Below are 20,034 nucleotides of genomic sequence, written 5' to 3'. Positions count from 1 at the left end.
TATTTATTAATATGAGTTTTATAGAATACTGTTGACATACATGCTTCAGATCTATTCTTGGCAGTAGAAATGTTATGTTAAAAGAATCAGTGTGTGGTCAGCATATGAAATGACCTGGACTCCAAAAGATTCCACCAGGACTGCCCTCTCCAACGGATACACATTAAACAATGTTGGACTTGATGTAGAGCCCTGAGGAACACCGAATTTTAATGGTTTGGAGTCAGAAGCAAATGGCGGTATCCAAACCGATTGGCATCTGCTCAACAGAAAGGAGTTCAACTAGGCGAAAGTGGCCCCACCTATCCCAATATTCCACAAACGTTGTAACAGGATAGAATGGGAAACCGTATCAAACACCGCAGAGAGATCTAATCACGTAGGGCAACTTGTTTGCCACTGTCCACAGCCTGATTGATAGCATCATTATACCTCTACCAGACTAGATTCAGTGCTGTGTCCCAGCTGAAGGCCTGGTTGTGATGGATGCAGCAACTGATTTGAGTCAAAGTAGCTAAACATTTGGATATTGATTAATTTCTCTAGAATCTTCAAGAACACAGGCAGCAAAGAAATATACCTATATTTGGCTAGAACAGACTTGTCTGCCAGCTTGGCCTTCTTCCAACAGCTGGGGACAATAGACTGATACAAAGAGTTATTAAAGGAGAATTCAAAATAGGATCTATTTAAAAGACATTTAAAAAGGGGGTATCATGACCACTTGTGACTGGTTTCAAGTAAGAGTATGTTCCAGTCCAGAGCCCAGCTTTCAACGCTGGATGGATGCAAGCTATGTAGGATGTTATGGGAGGCTGTGACAAAGGCCACAGAGGCTCTCCTCTATCCAGGCAAATGGGAAGTTCATCAGAATCTGCTGATAGAACTGTTTTGGTTCCATACTCCAGTCTAAAACCGGGTTGATGGGAGTTAAAACAAGAGGTGGAACCTAGGTGATCAGAAAGGTGGGATTTCTGTTGACCCAGTCTCCATCAATCTTAGCAGTTAAAGAGATGATTGAGAAGGGCCTGTACTTAGATATGGGCTTATGCTTTGATTTACTGAAATTTGTGGCACCTATCTGGTGTTTGTAATCCATCCTTGAGAATGTCAGCATTGCACGTGTGGTCAAGAAAGAGTATGTTAAGTTTTATAAGTAAATGCCCAAAATGTTTGACGCATCTGAGTCTGATTAGATAATTGTGGTGTATGTGCTTGAGAAGGTGAAGAAAGAGGCAGCTTTGACTTCAAAAGTGGTGAATGGAAACTAGAGACAAAACCTGCCTTTGGGTTAAGTGCAAACTCCAATAATGGAGAGAGATACTAAATGTCTGTCCCCTGGGAATTGCAGAAAATAGTTTTCTTGTTACATATAACACACTGGTCCCCTTAGTCACCTACACAACCTTTTGATTCCTTGCTCCCCAATCTCCAAAACATGTAGCATTTTTATACTTTAATTGATACAATTGAATAAAAAAGCTGGATAGGAAATGGGTCCAAACCTGTACATAAAACAAGTAGTAATTTTGTGTTAGATTGAACAGCTGTTTTCAGAGATGATCTCCTACAATTTATTTCCAAAATGTGTTATGCCTGTAACTTTCTGTAGGCAGGTCTCTGCCTTAAAAGCAAATGCAGATGTGAAAGTGCTAGCCTGTTTAAACAACATTGTTGTCTTGTGCTTGATAGGTGCTGTTCAGTTCTCTCATTTGAAGGCACTACATAACCAGCTCTTTTTAGCAGGCTTAAAGGTTCAGGGTTATGCATAGTAATATAGTAATTAATAACAGGTAGTCAAGTGCATGTTGCCATTTATGTTTAAGAAGTTGAACTCCTACGTGTTTGGCAGCAATTGACTGGTGCTGAATGAATTACTTTTTGGAACCATATGTGCATGATTCATACTTCTGCATACTTGGGGATTACCAAAGTCCCCAAAAAGGATGACTGGACATGCATGGAAAATATAGATTTCCAAGTATTCTCCTAATCTTCTGTGCATATGTATGTATTGGTATTTTTGCAGCGTGAATCATTCTGGATTCACTATGCTGTGCTTTATTCCGCGGTCTAGTGGTTGGGTCCGGAATCATAGTATTTTTTCAGGTTTTTTTCGTAGCCCTGGTGGGCGTCGACGTCCCACCTTTTGGTGTCCTTCCTGTGACGTCAGCACGCTTCCTGCTGAAGCTCCCACCTTTGGGCGCCATCGTCGGATTCGTTTTTCTGACGTTGGGTCTGGATCGTCACCGAGAGGTTCCAGAGTTTTTGGAGAATAGAAGAAGACAAAGACAGAAAACCAACGAAAAGACTTGGAGAATACATCTCGCAAGCAAGACCACTGAACCGAAAACTTCGACGTTCAACGGTGAATGCGCACACAGGGGGCCCCCTGAGCGCAGGAATGGACAAAACCCCCTTCAAATTCTGTGGAAATTGCCACTACAAGTACGCAAAGAAGGGCCAGCATCCGGTTTGCAACCTCTGCCTGCCGGTCGACCATGAGAGCAAGGATTGCAACGTCTGCTTCGTTTTTACCCCGAAGACGCTCCGGGTAAGAGAAAGACAGAGGAGAGCCAACTACAACATGCAAGGCCAAGGTCAATCTCCGTCGCTCCGGGACTTGGGACTCTCCAGTGGGGAAGAGTACAACATCACCGAGGGACCAGATGACTACACGGTCGCAGAGACCGATACGAAAACAACCAAGGAGGTAAGAGAGACGTCGACCCCTAAGACCCCGACAGACTCACGAAAATCTGAGTCAGACTCTTGAAAACCAAAGTCTAAGTCCTCAAAAGGAGCACTGGCGCCGAAACATTCGACGGACGCAGCTGCATCCAAGGACAAACAGCCCAGCGGATGCTTCGAAAAGGACTCCCAGTCGGCGAAAACACAAGAAAAACCCAGGTCCTCGAAGCACCTCCCCGAAAAGGCGCGCTGGACGCCGAAGGAAAAGAACCCGAAGGCAATGTCGACATCGAAGAGATTGTCTGAAACTCTCGACTCCGAACAGGCCGCCGAGATGGAGAGGAAAAAGAGAAGGCTCAAAGCCGAAATAGACAACATCCTGCAAAGGAAAAGGGAATTCGACGAACGGATGAAAAGGTTCACCATCCCGTCGAAGCTGACGACCATCGGCAAGATCGAAGACGCAGAGAAGTTCGACGCCGAAGAGCCGCCGAAAACTCCGAAGGCCCAGGAACACCAAGAGGAAGAGGGCCTATACTATTACGAGGGAGAAGGCGAGGAAGACCAGCAAACAAGTTTGGGCCCGGCTTCCTCGGTGGCGCAGGACCTGGATTGGCAGGACCTCGATGCCGAAAACCCGGAAGAGGCCGTGGAAACGTATCCTTCGAGGCCTTCGCCGCCAGATGACATTGGGATCTACAATATAGTCATCAGGAATGCGGCAACAGCATATGGGGTGAAACTGGAGGAAGATAAACCAAAAGCCTGCTTCCTCTTAGAGACCCTGCTCCCCACTCAAACTAGGAGTCAATTCCTCCGGATGCTCCCAAGTGTCCTGGACCAGGGAGGGGAAGCATTCAAGGAACCCTCAAGCTGCAGGTCTGTTACACCTAGGACGGAAAAGAAGTACACACATACCTCTAAGGATCCACCTTACATCCAGGGATCCGTCACAGCGGACTCCATCATTGCAGCAACAGCCAGAAAGAGGGCCAAAGTTCCCACAAACTCAGGCCCACCTCCAGACAAAGAAAGTAAGAGGATAGACCTCATTGGAAGGAAAATAGAGAGGATTGCAGCAATCTTCTGTCGCATTGCCAACTCTAATGCCCTACTCAACAGGTATACATACCCGCATTGGGAGGAGGTCGGACAGCTACTCATACTCCTCCCTGAGCACTACCAACAGAGAGCAACACACCTGGTGGAGGAAGGCAAGAACATAGCAAACTCATGCCTAAAATCAGCCCTGGATGCGGCAGACACATCCAGCAGGCTCATGATGATCGGGGTCACAGAAAGAAGGCATGCCTGGCTGAGGATCTCAGGCTTCAAGCCGGAAGTCCAGAATAATATTCTGAACACACCCTTCAATGAAGAAACCCTGTTCAGAGTACCAGTAAATGAGAAACTGGCGCAGCTCAAGAAGGAAAATGAAACTGCAAGGTCCATGGGGGCGTTGCAGTTCACAGGAATGAGAAGGGGCACTCCGACACGGAGACCAAATGGAAGAGGGGGAAACCAGCCAGGAGCATCACATCAGACATTTCAGCAGAACTACCAGGGCAACAACCAAGCGCAGCAGGGCAGCAACAGCAAAACTGGCATTACTAGCCTAGGGGTCAGTCCTTTCGCGGGAGGGCGAATGGAAGAGGACAAACCAGAAGAGGGGGCCAGCAAACCACCTCTAAGTGAATCTGCTCCACCAAACATGCCCACCCACACAACCCCTCTAAGGAAGGGGCACAAAAAAATTAGCAAAAAAGTTTTACACACACTCAAATCGGGGATCTACGAACATATAACAACAGTAGGGCGCAGACTAAAACACTTCTTCCAGGAGTGGAAGAAAATAACAGTCATATGGATACTGAACATCATACAGTTCGGATACTGTATAGAACTGGAAAAGAAGCCTCCAAACAGAAAACCAAAATGAAAGGCGCACACAGCAAAAGAACTGGCGCTGCTCCTAAAGGAAGCAAAAGAACTCCTCCACAAGGAGGCGATGGCAGCAGTACCATTCAAAGAAAGAAACAAGGGAGTGTACTCAAACTAATTCCTCGTACCAAAGGTGGACGAAACGTTAAGATCCATCCAGGATCTATGGTTCCTAAACCAATACATAAAGACACAGAAATTCAAAATGACATCCCTACAAGAAGTCATCCCTCAGATAAGGGACAGAGACTTTATGTCCACCATAGACCTCAAAGATGCCTATCTACACATTCCCATAAACAGACAACACAAACATGTACTGAGATTTGCCATCGACAAAGCGCACTACCAGTTCACAGCCCTGGCCTTCGGACTAAAATCCGCACCAAGGGTCTTCACCAAATGCCTCGCAGCGGTAGCAGCGCACCTTCGGAGGGAAGGGATTCATGTATATCCCTACCTCGACGACTGGTTAATAAAGCAAGTTCCTACAAACAATGCCAAATACATGCACAGCGGGTCACAGAGACGCTGACAGAACTGGGATTCTCAATCCACTGGGGTAAATCCTCAATGGAACTAGAACAAGTAAAGATCTTCCTAGGCACACAGATCGACACCATATAGAGCAAGGTGTTCCCCAGCGACAAGAGAACACTTGCCCTGCTGAAGGAGACACGTCAATACCAGAAGGGGCGAGCTCTGACAGTGAGGACAGCGAGCAAGATCATGGGAATGATGGCATCCTGCATACACCTAGTCCCCAATATACGACTCCATATGAGACTATTCTAGGAATGGCTCCAACAACAATGGTCACAAGCTACAGGGAGTTGGGAAGATCTAATGGTTGTAACGCACACAGTGCAAGAGTAAATAGCGTGGTGGAACAAGAAGAACATAACAAGGGGGAAGCCTTTAACACCACCAAACCCAACAGTGACCATCACCACAGATGCATCCCAGAGGGTATGGGGAGCACATGAACCAGCTCAAGGTGCGGGATCTGTGGACTATAACAGATGCGATCAAGCACATCAATTACCTGGAACTAAAGACCGTGTTCCTTGCCCTAAAAGCCTTCCAGAAACAACTGTACAAGCAGAGAGTGTTGATACAAACCGACTACACAACAACGATGTTCTACATCAACAAACAGGGAGGAACACATCAGTTGCACTATCCAACCTATCACAGGAGATATGGAGATGGGCCATACCACTAGAAATAGACCTCCTAGCTATACACCTGCCAGGAAAGGACAACGTAGAGGCGGGCAGGCTCAGCAGACCGACATCAGCATCCCACGAGTGGGAGCTCAATGCATAGGAAACGCAAAAGCTATTCAAGAAGTGGGGGACACCAAAAAGAGACCCATTTGCAACACACCAGAATACAAAATGCCAATACTTCGCATACAGGCAACTAGGGGAACAATCCCAGGGGAATGCCCTATGGATAAGCTGGTCGAAAACATTTGCCTACGCTTTTCCCCCGATACCAATGATACACAGGGTACTCGGCAAATGCAGAACCAGCAACATGACACTGATTCTGGTGGCACCAAGGTGGGCCAGGCAGTACTGGTTCTCTCAAATAGTGGAGATGGCGCAGGGCCCACCCCACAAGTTCGCAAAACGAAAAGACTTGCTCTCCATGCAGAGCCAGAGAGCCTCTGCCTAGCTGCATGGCTCCTGAAGACGTAGAGTTTGCACACCTCAAACTCCCAGAGAGCACACTGCGGCTGCTACGGGAGGGAAGGAGACCTACCACACGTAGGTGCTATGTGGCGAAATGGAAAAGATTCAGACAGTGGTGCATCAGGAAAAAACTGCACAAGAAAATGACCAAGGAATCAACTGTGCTAAAATATGTAACACTCCTGCTAAAAGCGAACCTAAGCTCTACCTCGCTGAGAGTACATCTAGCAGCGATAGTAGCCTACACAAGAGGGGAGACGGGAAAGAGCTTCTTTACATCCCAGGTAATAAAGAGATTCATGGAAGGGGCTAAAAGGATCGCCCACCAAAAAGGATGCCGCCACCGGCATGGAACGTTAATTTAGTTCTAACAGAGCTATGAAAGCGCCTTTTGAGCCCATCCATAAGGCCTCACTACAAATCCTCACAATGAAGACAGCCTTCCTAGTAGCAATCTACTACATCCAAATACACAATGACAGGGTGGTAAAGAGAACGGACCAACAATTTATGCCAAAGGTGGTGTGAAGGTTTCACATGAACCAAACGATACAGATACCAAGCTTCTTTCAGAAACCATCCACAAGCCCGGAGAGAGCACTGCAAACTCTGGAAGCTAGAAGGGCAGTAATGCATTACATGGAAAGAACTAAAGAGCACAAAAAACAAGCAGTTCTTTGTGTCCTTTGCAAGCAGTTTCCTGGGAAGACCAGTAGCAAAGGGCACAATCGCACGATGGATCACACAAACTATATAATTCTGCCACAAGCAGGCAGGTCAAGAACTACGAGGAGGGGCACAAGCCCACTCTACCAGGAAAAAGGGAGCAACAATAGCCTTCCTGGCTAACACACCCATTCAAGACATATGCCTGGCGGCAACATGGGCTTTAGTGCACACGTGTACTAAGCACTACTGTGTGGATATACAAATGAATGAACAAGGAAGTACAAGTAGGACAGAAAGTGCTTTAACATATATTCAACAACCAACGCTCATCTTCCACCCAGCCGCCACAAACATAACAAACCGCTACAAAGTCTATGCACAGCATAGTGAATCCAGAAAGATTCACGCTGCAAAATGAATAGTTTCTTACCTGTCATGTAGTTTTGCAGCTTGAAGATCTTTCTGGATTCACTAGCGAACCCACCCACCTCCGTCAGAAAGATGAGGCAGGAGAAGGGGGAAATACAAAGACAATATCCAATCATACACTTTAAAGAGACAAATCTAGAATTCCTTTACATTAAGGAAGAACTTGAAAGGATTGGAAAAGGATGGACAAATATGACACAAAAAAAGAAAAAAAGAATCTGATGATGGCGCCCAAAGGTGGGAGCTGCTGCAGGAAGCGTGCCCACGTCACAGGAAGGACACCAAAAGGTGGGACGTCGACGCCCACATGGGCTACGAATAACCCCCCCAAAAAACAGAAAAAATACTACGATTCTGGACCCAACCACTAGACCGCGGAATAATGCACAGCATAGTGAATCCAGAAAGATGTTCAAGCTGCAAAACTACACCGACGGGTAAGAAACTATTCGTTCTATAGCTTGAATCTAGCTGAGAAGCAGCGGAGCACTTTACATTAGACTAGGTTTTAGGAGACTATCATAGATTGTGTACATCAGGTGGGGATTAGATAAATACATTTTACCCACATTTAGGCACAGTAAAATTGCATGATTTGCCCAGAATCACACCATGTTGAGTCTAGCACGGAACCCAAGTCCCAACGTTCAAAGGTGGCCACACTAGTCATTAGGCCACATCTTCTCCCTCTGGATTTTCTGTATGCCACTGGTTTTTCTACCCTCATGAAACGTCGAGGTATAATTGGTAACTTCCTTCCCTCGAAAGAGTCCAACTCCTGCTCTTCTGAAGAGTAAATCTTCTGAGTGAAAATGGACCTGCAAATCGTTTGTAATTACTCACAACCCTGTGTACTATTGAGGGTTCATAAAAGGTGTGCTGTGCAGTTACTCAGGAGTACACCCTCTCGTTCTCCTAGCTGGAGATGTACGCAGTGAGCAATTTGTAAAACAGGGAAAAGTGTGTTCAGGGAAAGAACCTGTTTATCAAGACTAAGAATTTCTGCCTGCAGATTATTTTTTTCACACAAGCTCCACGTAATTGCACAAAACCTTTGAGTATCGAGATACATATATTATCTGCAGTTTCACATGCTCTCTTAGCCTAATCTGTGCTTCCACAATCTTCCAAGCCTGTGCACTGAGAACCAGGGGATGGGCTGCGCATGTGCTCTAAATGCCTCAGGAGAATCACAATTGGTTTTGTTTTCTGTCAGTGGTTTCATTCACACTCTGTATGCTGGAGAAGAGGTTAGGGCTTTGAGGATGCATTTGTGTCCTATGACGACCTCTGTCCCTCCGTTGGGAGAACAGGGCTCTTCATAGGGTAATACAAAGCTGACCTCCCTATGGATATGTGTGAGCGTGCACTGGAGAGCCTGAGAACTTTATCAGGTACCTTGCTAGCTGGGCACCAGGCCGGCCTCGTATTTGGAGGCCCCAGAAGAAGCTAACTATACTGCAGGATGAAAGGATGATTCAAGAGCAAAGGATCACAGTGCTATTGTTTGATTGGCTGACTCTCTGGTCTTTGGAAATGCATGAGTGGAACTTTAAAGTCCATAAGTGAGAGGGCCCCTGCTCGTGGTCTGTGCATAGGATTTACATGAGACTAGGTTGCGCACTTGCATCATTGAAACAATGAGAGTCTTGAAAATATTGGTGAAAAGGACAACCAAGAGTAGTAGTTTTATTAGTCCAGCTGGCTTCCATGGAGCTTCCCGTGTTGGTTTGTTTATGCATCTGTTTACACATTTCCTTTTTTTGGCTAGATAGCTTGCTCTCCTGCTGGGAACTAAAAGGAGACCGTCTGTTTTAAATATTGCTCCTTTCTGCGTGATTAGTCCAGAAACATAGATTAGCAGACCACATATTTGTGCTTTTTATATTTTTTCCTTTGTCTTTTCAACATTCACAGCAATCATTGGCTGTTAATAGTATCATTGGCACCAGGTCGGTGGTGGGAACATTAGGTCTTGATGAAGCGTGTCTTGAAGCATGTGGAGTAATGTACTGTGATAACGTTGAATTCTGTGCTATTGGCAGAGCTTTATTGTTAATACTACTATCTATTGTTTGTAGCAGGTCAACAGCTTTTCTTCTTCTTTTTTTTGTTTTTTTTTTCTTCTTCTCACAGTTGCACTCTAGGTTTCACCTATTGAATCATTTTATCAGTTTTTTACTGCAGTATTGTATACTTGTATGGTAAATCGAGGATAATGGTGGGGAGGGGAATAGACAGAGGAGTGACTGTTGTAAGCCTCTTGTGAAAGTTCCTCAACATTCAGATTTAGTTTAATACACAATGTTGAAAGCATCACGTTCATACAAAGAAAGGGGTGCCTTCCTCATTGTTCCAGAGAGATCTTTTTCGCATGTTATCTGGACCAGAGAAGGCAATTGTTTAAAAATGATTTGCTGCCTTTATAGCGCTCATAGATTTTTGCATGTGTCCAGATATCCGTTTCAGGATTGTATTTTTTTCTCTTCATACTTTAAGATTTTTCTTCTCCTAGCAAATGAAACTGTTTTTCTTGTTTTAATTTTTTTTATAATACTATTTTTAGTTTTACCTGTTTTTTGATGCCCATACTCGTGCTTGGACGTCTTCCTGAAAACCATGACTGTATTCCTACTCTGCCTGTCCACACGTAAGACCTGCTATAGAAAGTGGTGGTAGTGTACAATACTTCAAAAAGCGATGCTGATGTAGGTTCCTCCTTACGTGTAACTTTTGGGGGAGAATTTTCTACAGAAGGAATTACCCTCATCATGCAATAGCATTTTAATGGTAATTCTTGCAACAGAGAATCATCAAGTGATATTTATTTTAAAGGGATCTCTGTTCCAAATTCTTTTCTGAGGATTGCACCTTACCATCCTTCTCGAAATCAGGTACACAGTGGTGTAAATGTCTTTTTTGGACTAGAGGTGCTGTGCATGGAAAAACATACATTGTGAAAGGTATAGCATTCTAAACATTAACACGCGTTACTCTTGTATTTTCATGTATCAGGAATTAAAGATGGAGGAAGCTATGATCTGCACAGGTATCCACACTTTTTTATTATGCTCAACAGCTTCTTCTCAAATAATTGCATGATCAAGATCATTTCAACTAATGTGTGTATCGTGCCATTTTGCACACAGCGTATCTTTTGGTGCATGCCAACGCTAACAGCATCTCCTTGGTCTCTGGTCTCCGATCTGCCATTTCGCATTTAATTCTGCTCATCTTCACAGCAAAACCTCATCAAGGCACTTCTTTTTCTTCTCATCTTGTCTTGTGCTTTTTCTGAATGCTTTATGCTGGAACTCAGTTTAAAATATGGGAAATGAAGCTCGGTGTTGTCATGTGTTTCCAATGCCATACCAACTCTAACCATATAGTCTAACACGACAGGACCAGAACGTATATGTGTTTGTATCCACAGTGTTATCTGAGCCCAGACCTTGGTTAATTTAATTTATTTTTCAAATTATTTCAAATGGGTTGTTGTCTTGGGTGCTGCCCAAACTCAGTAGTTTTTCATTCTAAAATCTTTTGTGCAATAGTTTCCTTATTTATTTTGTATTTAGTTTTGATGTTTTCTCTAGCACCACGTACATCACCTAGGGGGTGACTGTAGAATGCTTTACTACATACACCTGTGCACACCTTTGATAGACACTTGACACTCGATACTCTGTTCGGATTTCGCGTGGTTAGTCCATACATTTAAGTTTATATGTTTTTTTGCCACTCAGGGGAGATAGTGTTTTAAAAGTGCATAGAAAGAAGTGAAAACATTTCTGGGCTGCCCGACTATTGCACACTACAAGAGGCATTTTACTTAATTTCTAGACCTATTCTTTGGAAACGAAAAACTCCTAATCAAAGCATGCCGCACCTTCACTGTCATCCTTCTAACCCTAAACCCATCACTCCATAGTGCACTGTCATGAATTGGTCAAATTTCCAACGTATGTGAATGAGAAAATGAAACTTTCCACAGAACATCCATGTACGATTCACCGCTTTGTTGTGTTAACTGATTGTAGATTGTTATGTAGTGTTTATGTTAACATGAAAGAGTCCATCTTATATACTGCATTTAGAGCTATATTTTTTGCTCTTGAAAAATGGTCAAAAATGTCACTTTTCTCTTTTAATTTTTTACCTAAAATCAAAAAATAGGCACCGTTCAATTACATAAAGAACATTATAGTGCCCTTAAAAAAAGTAATGTGGTTATCAAAGGTGTACATTTTTATTAGAGACTATCCTGCTGTCTCAGTTAAACATGGGAGTACTTCACGCTGTATTGTAGGTCTCTATTTAGAAAAAGCATAAAAGGCTGTGCAGGAGCGTCTTGATGGTCAGCATCAATGACCTTGGATTAGGTTGAACTAAGTATCGCTTTAATTCAGTATGGAAATATTATTACCATATTAGTTTTGGAGTACAGAGTTCATAAGACATTTGTGAAGATGATGCCATTTTATTTTTAATCCATTTGGAATGGAGCAAAGGCTGTGACAACATCAATGTCACCCTTTGCAGAGTTCGTGGATATACCTTTTGAATAGTTAAAAAGACTAGCTTCTGATGGGTTCAACTTTCCACAGATTTCTCACTTTGTGAATTCTCTTTTGGCTTTTCTGGAAAACTTTTCTTCAGCAATGGCTCTGTAGCACTGCCAGGTGGCGCCAGCCGTGAATTCACCTAAGGACATGACGACACCAGCGTATATTAGGTGCTGTAGTTCAGTTCTTGTTTTCTGTGGTTCCTCAACGCATATGCAGAGCTGTCCCTTGATGTCTCAAAGATTACATTCCTCTACATTAGACCGTGATTAGGTCAGATGTCCCCTTCAAAACGGTTACGTTTCAAGCCTTGTTGCAGGTGCTGCAAAAAGATGTCTCTTTCAGATCCACATGATAAATACATGTTGTTTGTAGGATTGGAGCACAATATCGCATCCTGCAATTTGAAAGTGCTGTCCCATGAAGTAGGGCAAAAAAAGAGGGGCTGCCCAAAATGTGCTTCCCCATGTTAGCCATAGGGCCTTAAAAGAGGTCTACAGGCCGACCCTGACCCCATGGGTGTATTACAGGGATACCAGAGGAACCCATTAAGGCCAATAAAGTGCCCTATAATGTTTTTTTCTCAATGTGCTCGAATCCACGGATCCCAGCGGAGCTCAGCAAGACCTCCGTCCACTGTGGAACCGCGAATACTGACGCAGACCGTCAAAGGCCTCACCCCCTTGTCCACCACTCTGCAAATGTTACTGGTTGGGGTATGAAGTCCCCTTGGATACTGAGGGTCCTTGGGGGCCAAGAACCCCTCCTGTTACCTCCAGTAAGTCCCACACAGCAGGATTGTTGAGAGCTGGTCGGAGGGCCCACCCCCTTTTTCCACCACTCTGCAAATGTGCCTCCTGGCACACTTCTGGTTGGGGGATGAAGTCTCCTTGGATGCTGAAGGTCCTTGCAAGCCCAGAACCCCTCCTGTTACCTCCATTACGTCCCACGCAGTGGGATAGCCCCGCACCCTTTCTCCATCGCTCTGCAAACACAACTGCTAGTTAAAAAACACCTATATTCACTTAAAAACCAAAGGTTACAGGGATGTTATAGTTAGGAAATAGAATGTTTGAAAAATTTAGAAATTCACTAAAAAACAAATGTTACAGGGACATTATAGTTGGTTTCATATTCCGCTCATTCAAAACCATAGAAATTCAGCAGTTATAGTTACCTGGGCTAAATATAACATATGCCACAGGAATGCACTGCTTATGACCTCACGTATTAAATCACACATGACATGGTCAGTGACATCACTAATGACCTCTCAAATGGCATCACTGATGACATCATTCACAGAATCACTCGCAAAACCCCATACAACCACTCGTACGCCCACTCTGACACTCAAACAACTAGTCACACACCCATTCACTGACCCATATTAGTACTCATACATCCATTTACTCATCTATAGAGCCACTTGCACACCCATTCACTCACTCATACAGACACTCGCACAATCACTCACTCAACCATACAGCTTCTCACACACCCACTCACTCACCCATGCAGCCTCTGAACACAGCCACTCACTCAACCACTTACATACCGATTCACACATCCATACAAGTGCTCACACATCTGCTCACTCAACCATATAGCCAAATAGAAATTCAGCAATTATCATTTATTGAGCTAACTATAACTTATGCCCCGGCAAATACCACGTATGACCTCACATGTTACATCCCTCAAGACATGGGCAGTGACATCACTGATGACATCTCAAGTTATGGATTAACATATGGTAATTAAATAAGCGGGCCTTGTGGCCAACCCCCAACTGCACACAGGGTTACTGGAACATTATAGTTGGGTTTAGATTTTGCACACACAAAACCATTGAAAAACGGCAGGTATAGTTATTTGAAGTAACTATAACTTGTGCCCTAAGGTAATTATAACTTGCGCCCTCTCCATGCACTACTAATTACCCCACATAAAAGATCACTCTTGACCTCTTCAATGACATCATTGATAATATCATTTGCAGTAAAATTATTGATGAGAAAACTGTGCACGGCTGGGGCATGAGTTATAGTAACCTTAGGGCATGAGGTATAGTTACCTGAGATAACTATAACTGCCAAATTTATATGCTTTTGTGTGCATAAAATCTGAACCTAATTATAGCGTCTCTGTAATGTGATATTTTATAGTTCAACTTTGTCAAACAAATATTTTATGGATTTGATATATATGAAGATTAGATGCATCCAAATAGATCTTGAAGTCTGGCCTACATTTTGCAGACATCATCGTTTGACCCAAGGGATTCATGTGACACTGGCATGCTTGGATGCATTCTACTCACTTCTCCACTGATATTCAAGCCATACTCATAGACATGCCTCTCTGGAGCACTTAAAAGACAGTAGATCTATGGCTTGTTTGCTTGGCCTAGCCTCCCAGAAAGATTGATTCCACCAGCAAAATAGAAAATTTGTGGCTTTTCCGTAGCAGTATAGTCCCGGAGGTTGCATATCAGAATATTGATAATAAAAATATCTGATATAAACATTATTGCCTAAATATAATTTACAAAAAGTATCCCTCCATCGGATGTAGATTTTTATAATACTATATTGTCAGATCACATCTTGGCCACAATATTATGGGATTTTAGCTTTCCAACCGAGGCGACCTTCTTCCCAACAAATATACTGCTACTTTCTGGACAGGGGAGAATGAAAAGGATTAAACCAGTTTCTGCTTCAGTAGATGCAGTTTCAACCATTTCTTGCTGGCTCTGCTTCCTCAAACTCCCTCTGATTTCCTCCACCACAACCCCCAGCCATCATTCTCCAGTAGGCAAGATGATAGCTAAGGGGATTGGAAGGATATTGTGATGCTTCACTTGGTCATCCAGCAAATCCACGAGGGCTATGCCCTAACATTCCTCCAGACTATCTTTCTTCCTTTAAGATATGTTCTGTGACACACTTCAAGTTTGGCAGGAGTCCTTTCCCTATTTAGCAAAGGGGCCTCTAGGGGAAGAGGCTCGTGATTCTATTCCCTCTCCTTCTGGGTCTCTAAAAAGACAAAGATGTAGTATGGGTTTCTGACTTCATCCTTCTTAAACATATTTATTTGACATCACAAGGTCAAGATGTTGTCCTTGAGTCAAGTTTTGCTGGCCATGAATGTGGGAGAGTGGTTGGTGTCTCTGGAGCTCCAGGATGCCTAGTTCAATATTTCGATTCTTCCCTTTGACACTTGTTGCCTGAGTTTTATACTTGGGTTCCCAGCTCATGGTTCTACCTTTTGTCTTCTTAATGAAGTAAAAAATTGCATCCTTGCAACCAGGGAAGCCCCTCACCAAATCTGTCTATGCAGCTTGCTGGGCTAAGTTCCTCCAGTGGTGCAAACTGGAAAGTATGAACCCCTTTGCTGATCAACCACCAATGTTTAGATCACCACGAATGTCAAGTTTTCTGAAGGGTTTGCTCTGTTTGTTTCCTCTCATTCTGCTTACTGTTCTTTAGGCGCGTTGGTATGTTGTAAACTTTCATCATGGCATTCCCATTCAAGCTGATGCACAATGGCCTAGTTCAGCTTCTTACCTGAAAGACCATTTTGTTGGTAGCATTAACTTCTGCTCACTGGGTCAGGTCCTTAGAGTTCATACACTGTTCACATTTTTTTTTTACCCAGATAAGCTAGCCCTTCACACTTGCCCATCCTTCTTACCCAAGGTGGCGTCCACCATTCCTACATCTCAGTCTTTACTCTTTTTTCCCTCCTCAGCTTACAATTATAGAAGAGGAGCGTGCTATGTTTTACAACATTAACTATATTTATAAGGACAGAATTGATGTTAGGCTCTTTGTGACCTGCCTTGAGCTAAAAAGGGCAAGGCAGTGGCCAAATGCACCATTTCATTCTGAGCCATCATAAATATATCAAGATCTGCTATGCCTAGGCCAAGAAAGACCCTCGTTAGGTCTTTTGCACCCTCTGCATTAGGTCCAAGGATGCCCTCATCACTCTTTCCAGAGGCGTCGTGGTTGCTGACATCTGTACATGATCTTAACATACTTTTGGCAAGCACTGTTGACTCTCAACTAAGGCATGATTTGATAGGTGCCTTGCCTGAGCTCTGTTGCATAACTTGCTTGTTCAAACTGATAGTACTCGATTCTTCTTCGCAGGGAGTTACTGGCTTGGGACTCACAAGGTGAGGAATTTGCAGAAAGATGTATTCATCAGAGGTTTTGCAGCATAATCCTTTTCTGGATTCACATGTTGTGCATTATTCCGCCATCTAATGGTTGAGTCCGAAATTATCTGTGTTTTGTTTCTTAATTTTTATTTTTATTTTGTGGGCATTGTCGACCACCATTTGCTGGTAAGTCCATTCCTTGAGTGATGTCAGATGGCACCCCGGCGTTCCTGTGTGTGGTCACCATCTTCAGATTATTTTTTTCCACTGTTGGTTTTGGAAGCACGACAGAGGAGCTCCAAAGAATCACAGAGACTAAACGACAACTTGTTCCAAATTCAACAAGGAACACTGAATACCATGAGAAAATCCAAGGAAAGGAGAGGCAGAGCTTTCTCAGCCCTGATAGAGGACCATGCCGGTAAGATCCGCGTGGCCAGAGAATGAAAAATGGAGAGGCATGAAAGGGTCGTGGAAAATACCACTTTTAAATTCTGCCCCAACTGTCCCCACAAATTCACCAAAAGAGACCCCCACGAGGTCTGCAACCTTTGCCTGCTGAGGGACCAAAAGGACCAGGACTACGAGGCCTGAGCCGCATTCATTCAGGGTATGATATCGACAGAGACTAGAACACTGCACCATGGCTAGCACTCAGAAGATGCAGGATTCTCAGAAAGATCTTGGCCTATCCAATAACAATGAGGAGAACCGGCATGTGGAGGGGAGTCGTTGTTGAGGATTTATGAACAGGGGTGAGCTATTAATTCTGCTCTGCTGGCAGAGTTTGCAGAGTTTTGGCGACTCCATATTATGCATTTAACGCAGAGTTCTGACCAAACTCCACCAATTGCCTGGTAGCTGAGTTTTTTCTCATGAACTGCTTGCCAATGGTAAGTCGATGAGCACAAGCAAGAAGCAGCGCAGTCTAGAGCACCATAGTGCTGTTCATGCTGATTTTTCAGCACAGAACAACCTCCCGGCACTAAAAATCAGCTCAGCGTGCTGCTTTCTGCCCATTCGTGGAACTAGGCAGAATCGTGCAGAGTTTTCATGTAATTCTGTGGAGTACCGCCAACCCCTGCCCCTCAATTGACTTTGAAAAAAGACAAGTGTCAGGGAAATTGCTGAAGGATGCAGAGAGAACAGCAAATGGTAATCAAACCGCAGAAAGGCACAGACATTAGGCCCCTGACTTCAATCCTCAAAGGCAGCCTCAGCTTTGAAGCACCCAACAACCAAAGGTTAGCACAAACAAAGAGAACCACAAGGGTCCCGACCAAAGGACACCGATGGGGACAAATCATCGACAATACCTTCAGGCAACCAAGTGTTCGAGAAGGAGCGAGAGAGAAGGGCAGGGAATCGAGGGTGGGAGAGCCACCGACACAGAAAAAGAGAGCTCCATCAATGGTCTACGCTGAAAAGAGACTGTTGGAGGTCCAACGAAAGAAGCAAAGGCTTGATGTTGAAATGGCAGCCTCGCTTCAGAGAAAGAAAGAGTTTGATGACTCCTTAAAGGAATTTTCATACTCCGACAAGTCCGTCGGCAACCACCGAGGTTGAAGACAACCAGATAGGATTGGAGGGCCCTGCAATGCCAGAGCCACATGAGGAGGAGAATGAGGAGATCTGAGGTCGAAACAAAGAAGTAGCGGTGTACGAGGACCAAAACCAATTCGAAGACACATGGCAGGACCTTGATGCCGAGTACCCTGAAGGAAAAAGGTTGAAAGCTGTCCCTCGAGATCTTGGCTACCTGACAATTTGTCCCTATACAACAACTTCATCAAAAGGGCTGCAAATACCTATGGGGTACAGCTAGAAGAGGAGAAAGGGGAAGCATGCTTCCTACTCGAAAGCCTGATGGCCCTCATAAAAGGCTAACCTCTACTTGCCCATTCTTCGTAGCATTCTAGACCAGGGGAAAGAGGTCTTTCGAGAACAGGCCACTGCAAGAGTGATAAAGCCTCGAGTGGAGAAGACATACAAGCACTCCAGTCAGGACCACAAATACATAATGTTCCTGCATATTCCATCATTGTCTCCACCGTGAGGAAAGGAAACAATGCCTCCATATTAAGAGGGCCACCACCAGAGAAGAGAGGGGGCAAGATGCGCGAACTAGATGGGAAAGAAGATGGAGAGAGAGAGGCGGCCCCACAGTGGAGATTAGTGAGCTCCAGTTTGCTTCTTACTGCTATAGAGACCAGCAATGGGACGAGATAGAGGGCCTAATGAAGCAGCTTCCTGAAGTGTACAGCAAGAGGGCTGAGACAGTGATTCAAGAGGGCATAAAAATTGCCAATACCTGCCTTAAATCGGCACTGGATGCAACAGATACTGGCAGCAGGCAAGGGTGCACTGGGACAACACTCAGGACACAGGCCTGGCTCAAAGTCTCCGGATTCAAGACAGAGGTACATACCTCAATTATCAACATGATGCCCCTCACAGGCAACGTTCTGTTAGGACAGGTGGTAGACAATACACTACAGCAGTTAAAGAAGGATAGCGGTACTTTGAAGGCCATGTGAGCACTCCAGTTCAGAGGAATCTTCAGAAGAGGAGGGACTGCAAACAGATGGCCCACAAGCAGGGCATTCACAATGGGTTAGCAACAACCACAGCCCCAAAGCCACACAAGTTTACTGACGCGAAAAAACGCCACACCATCAATGGCAGCACCCGGTGAGACAATCCTTATGAGGAAGAACAAGAGGAAGAGGCCAACCTCACAGAGGTGGAGGCTCAGTTGTCAATTGACTTATTCCTCACTGAGCCCCACCACCAAATACCCATGGTAGGCAGAATAGGGGGGGGGGGGTTCCTCAAGGAGTGGAGGACAATAACATAGGACAATTGTTCCTAAACATATAAAGCATTGCTTCTGCATAGAACTCCTCAAAACGTTCCCGCACTTGCCCTCCCTTGAAAACAAAAAACGTCCGTGGACAGGAACTCGCACAACTCCAATAAGAGGGCAACGAGCTCTTCCGAGAGCCATAGAAAGGGTTCCTTCAAGAGAAGTATGCAATGGGATCTATTTTCCATACTTTCTGGTACCAAAACAGGATTTAACACTAAGACCAATCCTAGACCTCCGATTGCTAAACAAGTTCATACAAACTCAACACTTTAGGATGACAACACTGCACGGAGTAATCACACTATTAAGGCAAGGGAATTATTCGGCCTTCCTAGACTTAAAGGATGCCTACCTACACATACCTAGACATCTGGCTAGTAAAAGCACAATCAAAAGAAAAGTCCCACAAAGACCTACAAACAGTGATTTACAATAAACATCAAGAACTCCTCACCACAACGGATTCAAGTGAAAGTGTTCCTGGGAGCAACCTTAAACTCAAAGACAGCACGAGCGTACGCAGTCCAAAAGAGGGCAGAAGCAATTGTGGAACAAAGTCACCTTTACCAGTGGGGTCAGTTTCTGACAGTGATGACTGTCATGAAACTGATGGGCATGATGGCATCATGCATCCCACATATGGCACATGCAACACTGCATATGTGCACCACTCAGGAATGGATCTGCAACAGATGGTCATAGGCCAAGGGGATCTGGGAGGATCTAGTGGTTGTCACAGCAAAGGTACAAAGGGAAATGAAATGGTGGAACCCAACAACTGTGAACATAGGGATACCATTTAAGACACTAGTCCCCACAGGGACCCTAACTACAGATGCATCCCAGAGAGTTGGGGAGCACACACAGGCAGCCTGAAGATCGGAGGACTCTGGAATCCCACAGATGCCATTCAACACATAAACTGTCTAGAGATGAAGACAGTTTTTCTTGCCTTAAAAACATTCCAAGCTCATATAACATGTCAGACTGTACTGATCC

The 20,034-nt window shown here is 44.4% G+C and overlaps 1 protein-coding gene across 9 annotated transcripts in view; it reads left to right on the top strand.

The window, feature by feature from the left end:
- SULF1 (sulfatase 1) overlaps nucleotides 1–20,034 on the top strand; it is a 312,442-nt gene that overhangs the window by 271,314 nt on the left and 21,094 nt on the right. For all 9 annotated transcript variants that reach the window (XR_013610526.1, XM_078687181.1, XM_078687178.1 and 6 more), the window contains one exon: nucleotides 10,446–10,479. Coding sequence is in view for 8 of the 9 variants with exons in the window: in XM_078687181.1 (XP_078543307.1) it covers nucleotides 10,446–10,479 (34 nt within the window). In the remaining variant the exon portion in view is untranslated. The remainder of the gene's footprint in view (nucleotides 1–10,445; nucleotides 10,480–20,034) is intronic.

The sequence above is a fragment of the Lissotriton helveticus genome, chromosome 4_1 (genome assembly GCF_964261635.1).
Source record: "Lissotriton helveticus chromosome 4_1, aLisHel1.1, whole genome shotgun sequence".
NCBI classification, from domain to species: domain Eukaryota; kingdom Metazoa; phylum Chordata; class Amphibia; order Caudata; family Salamandridae; genus Lissotriton; species Lissotriton helveticus.
The sequence above is the reverse complement of the archived record's forward strand: the minus strand, read 5'-3'. Positions and strand labels throughout refer to the sequence as shown.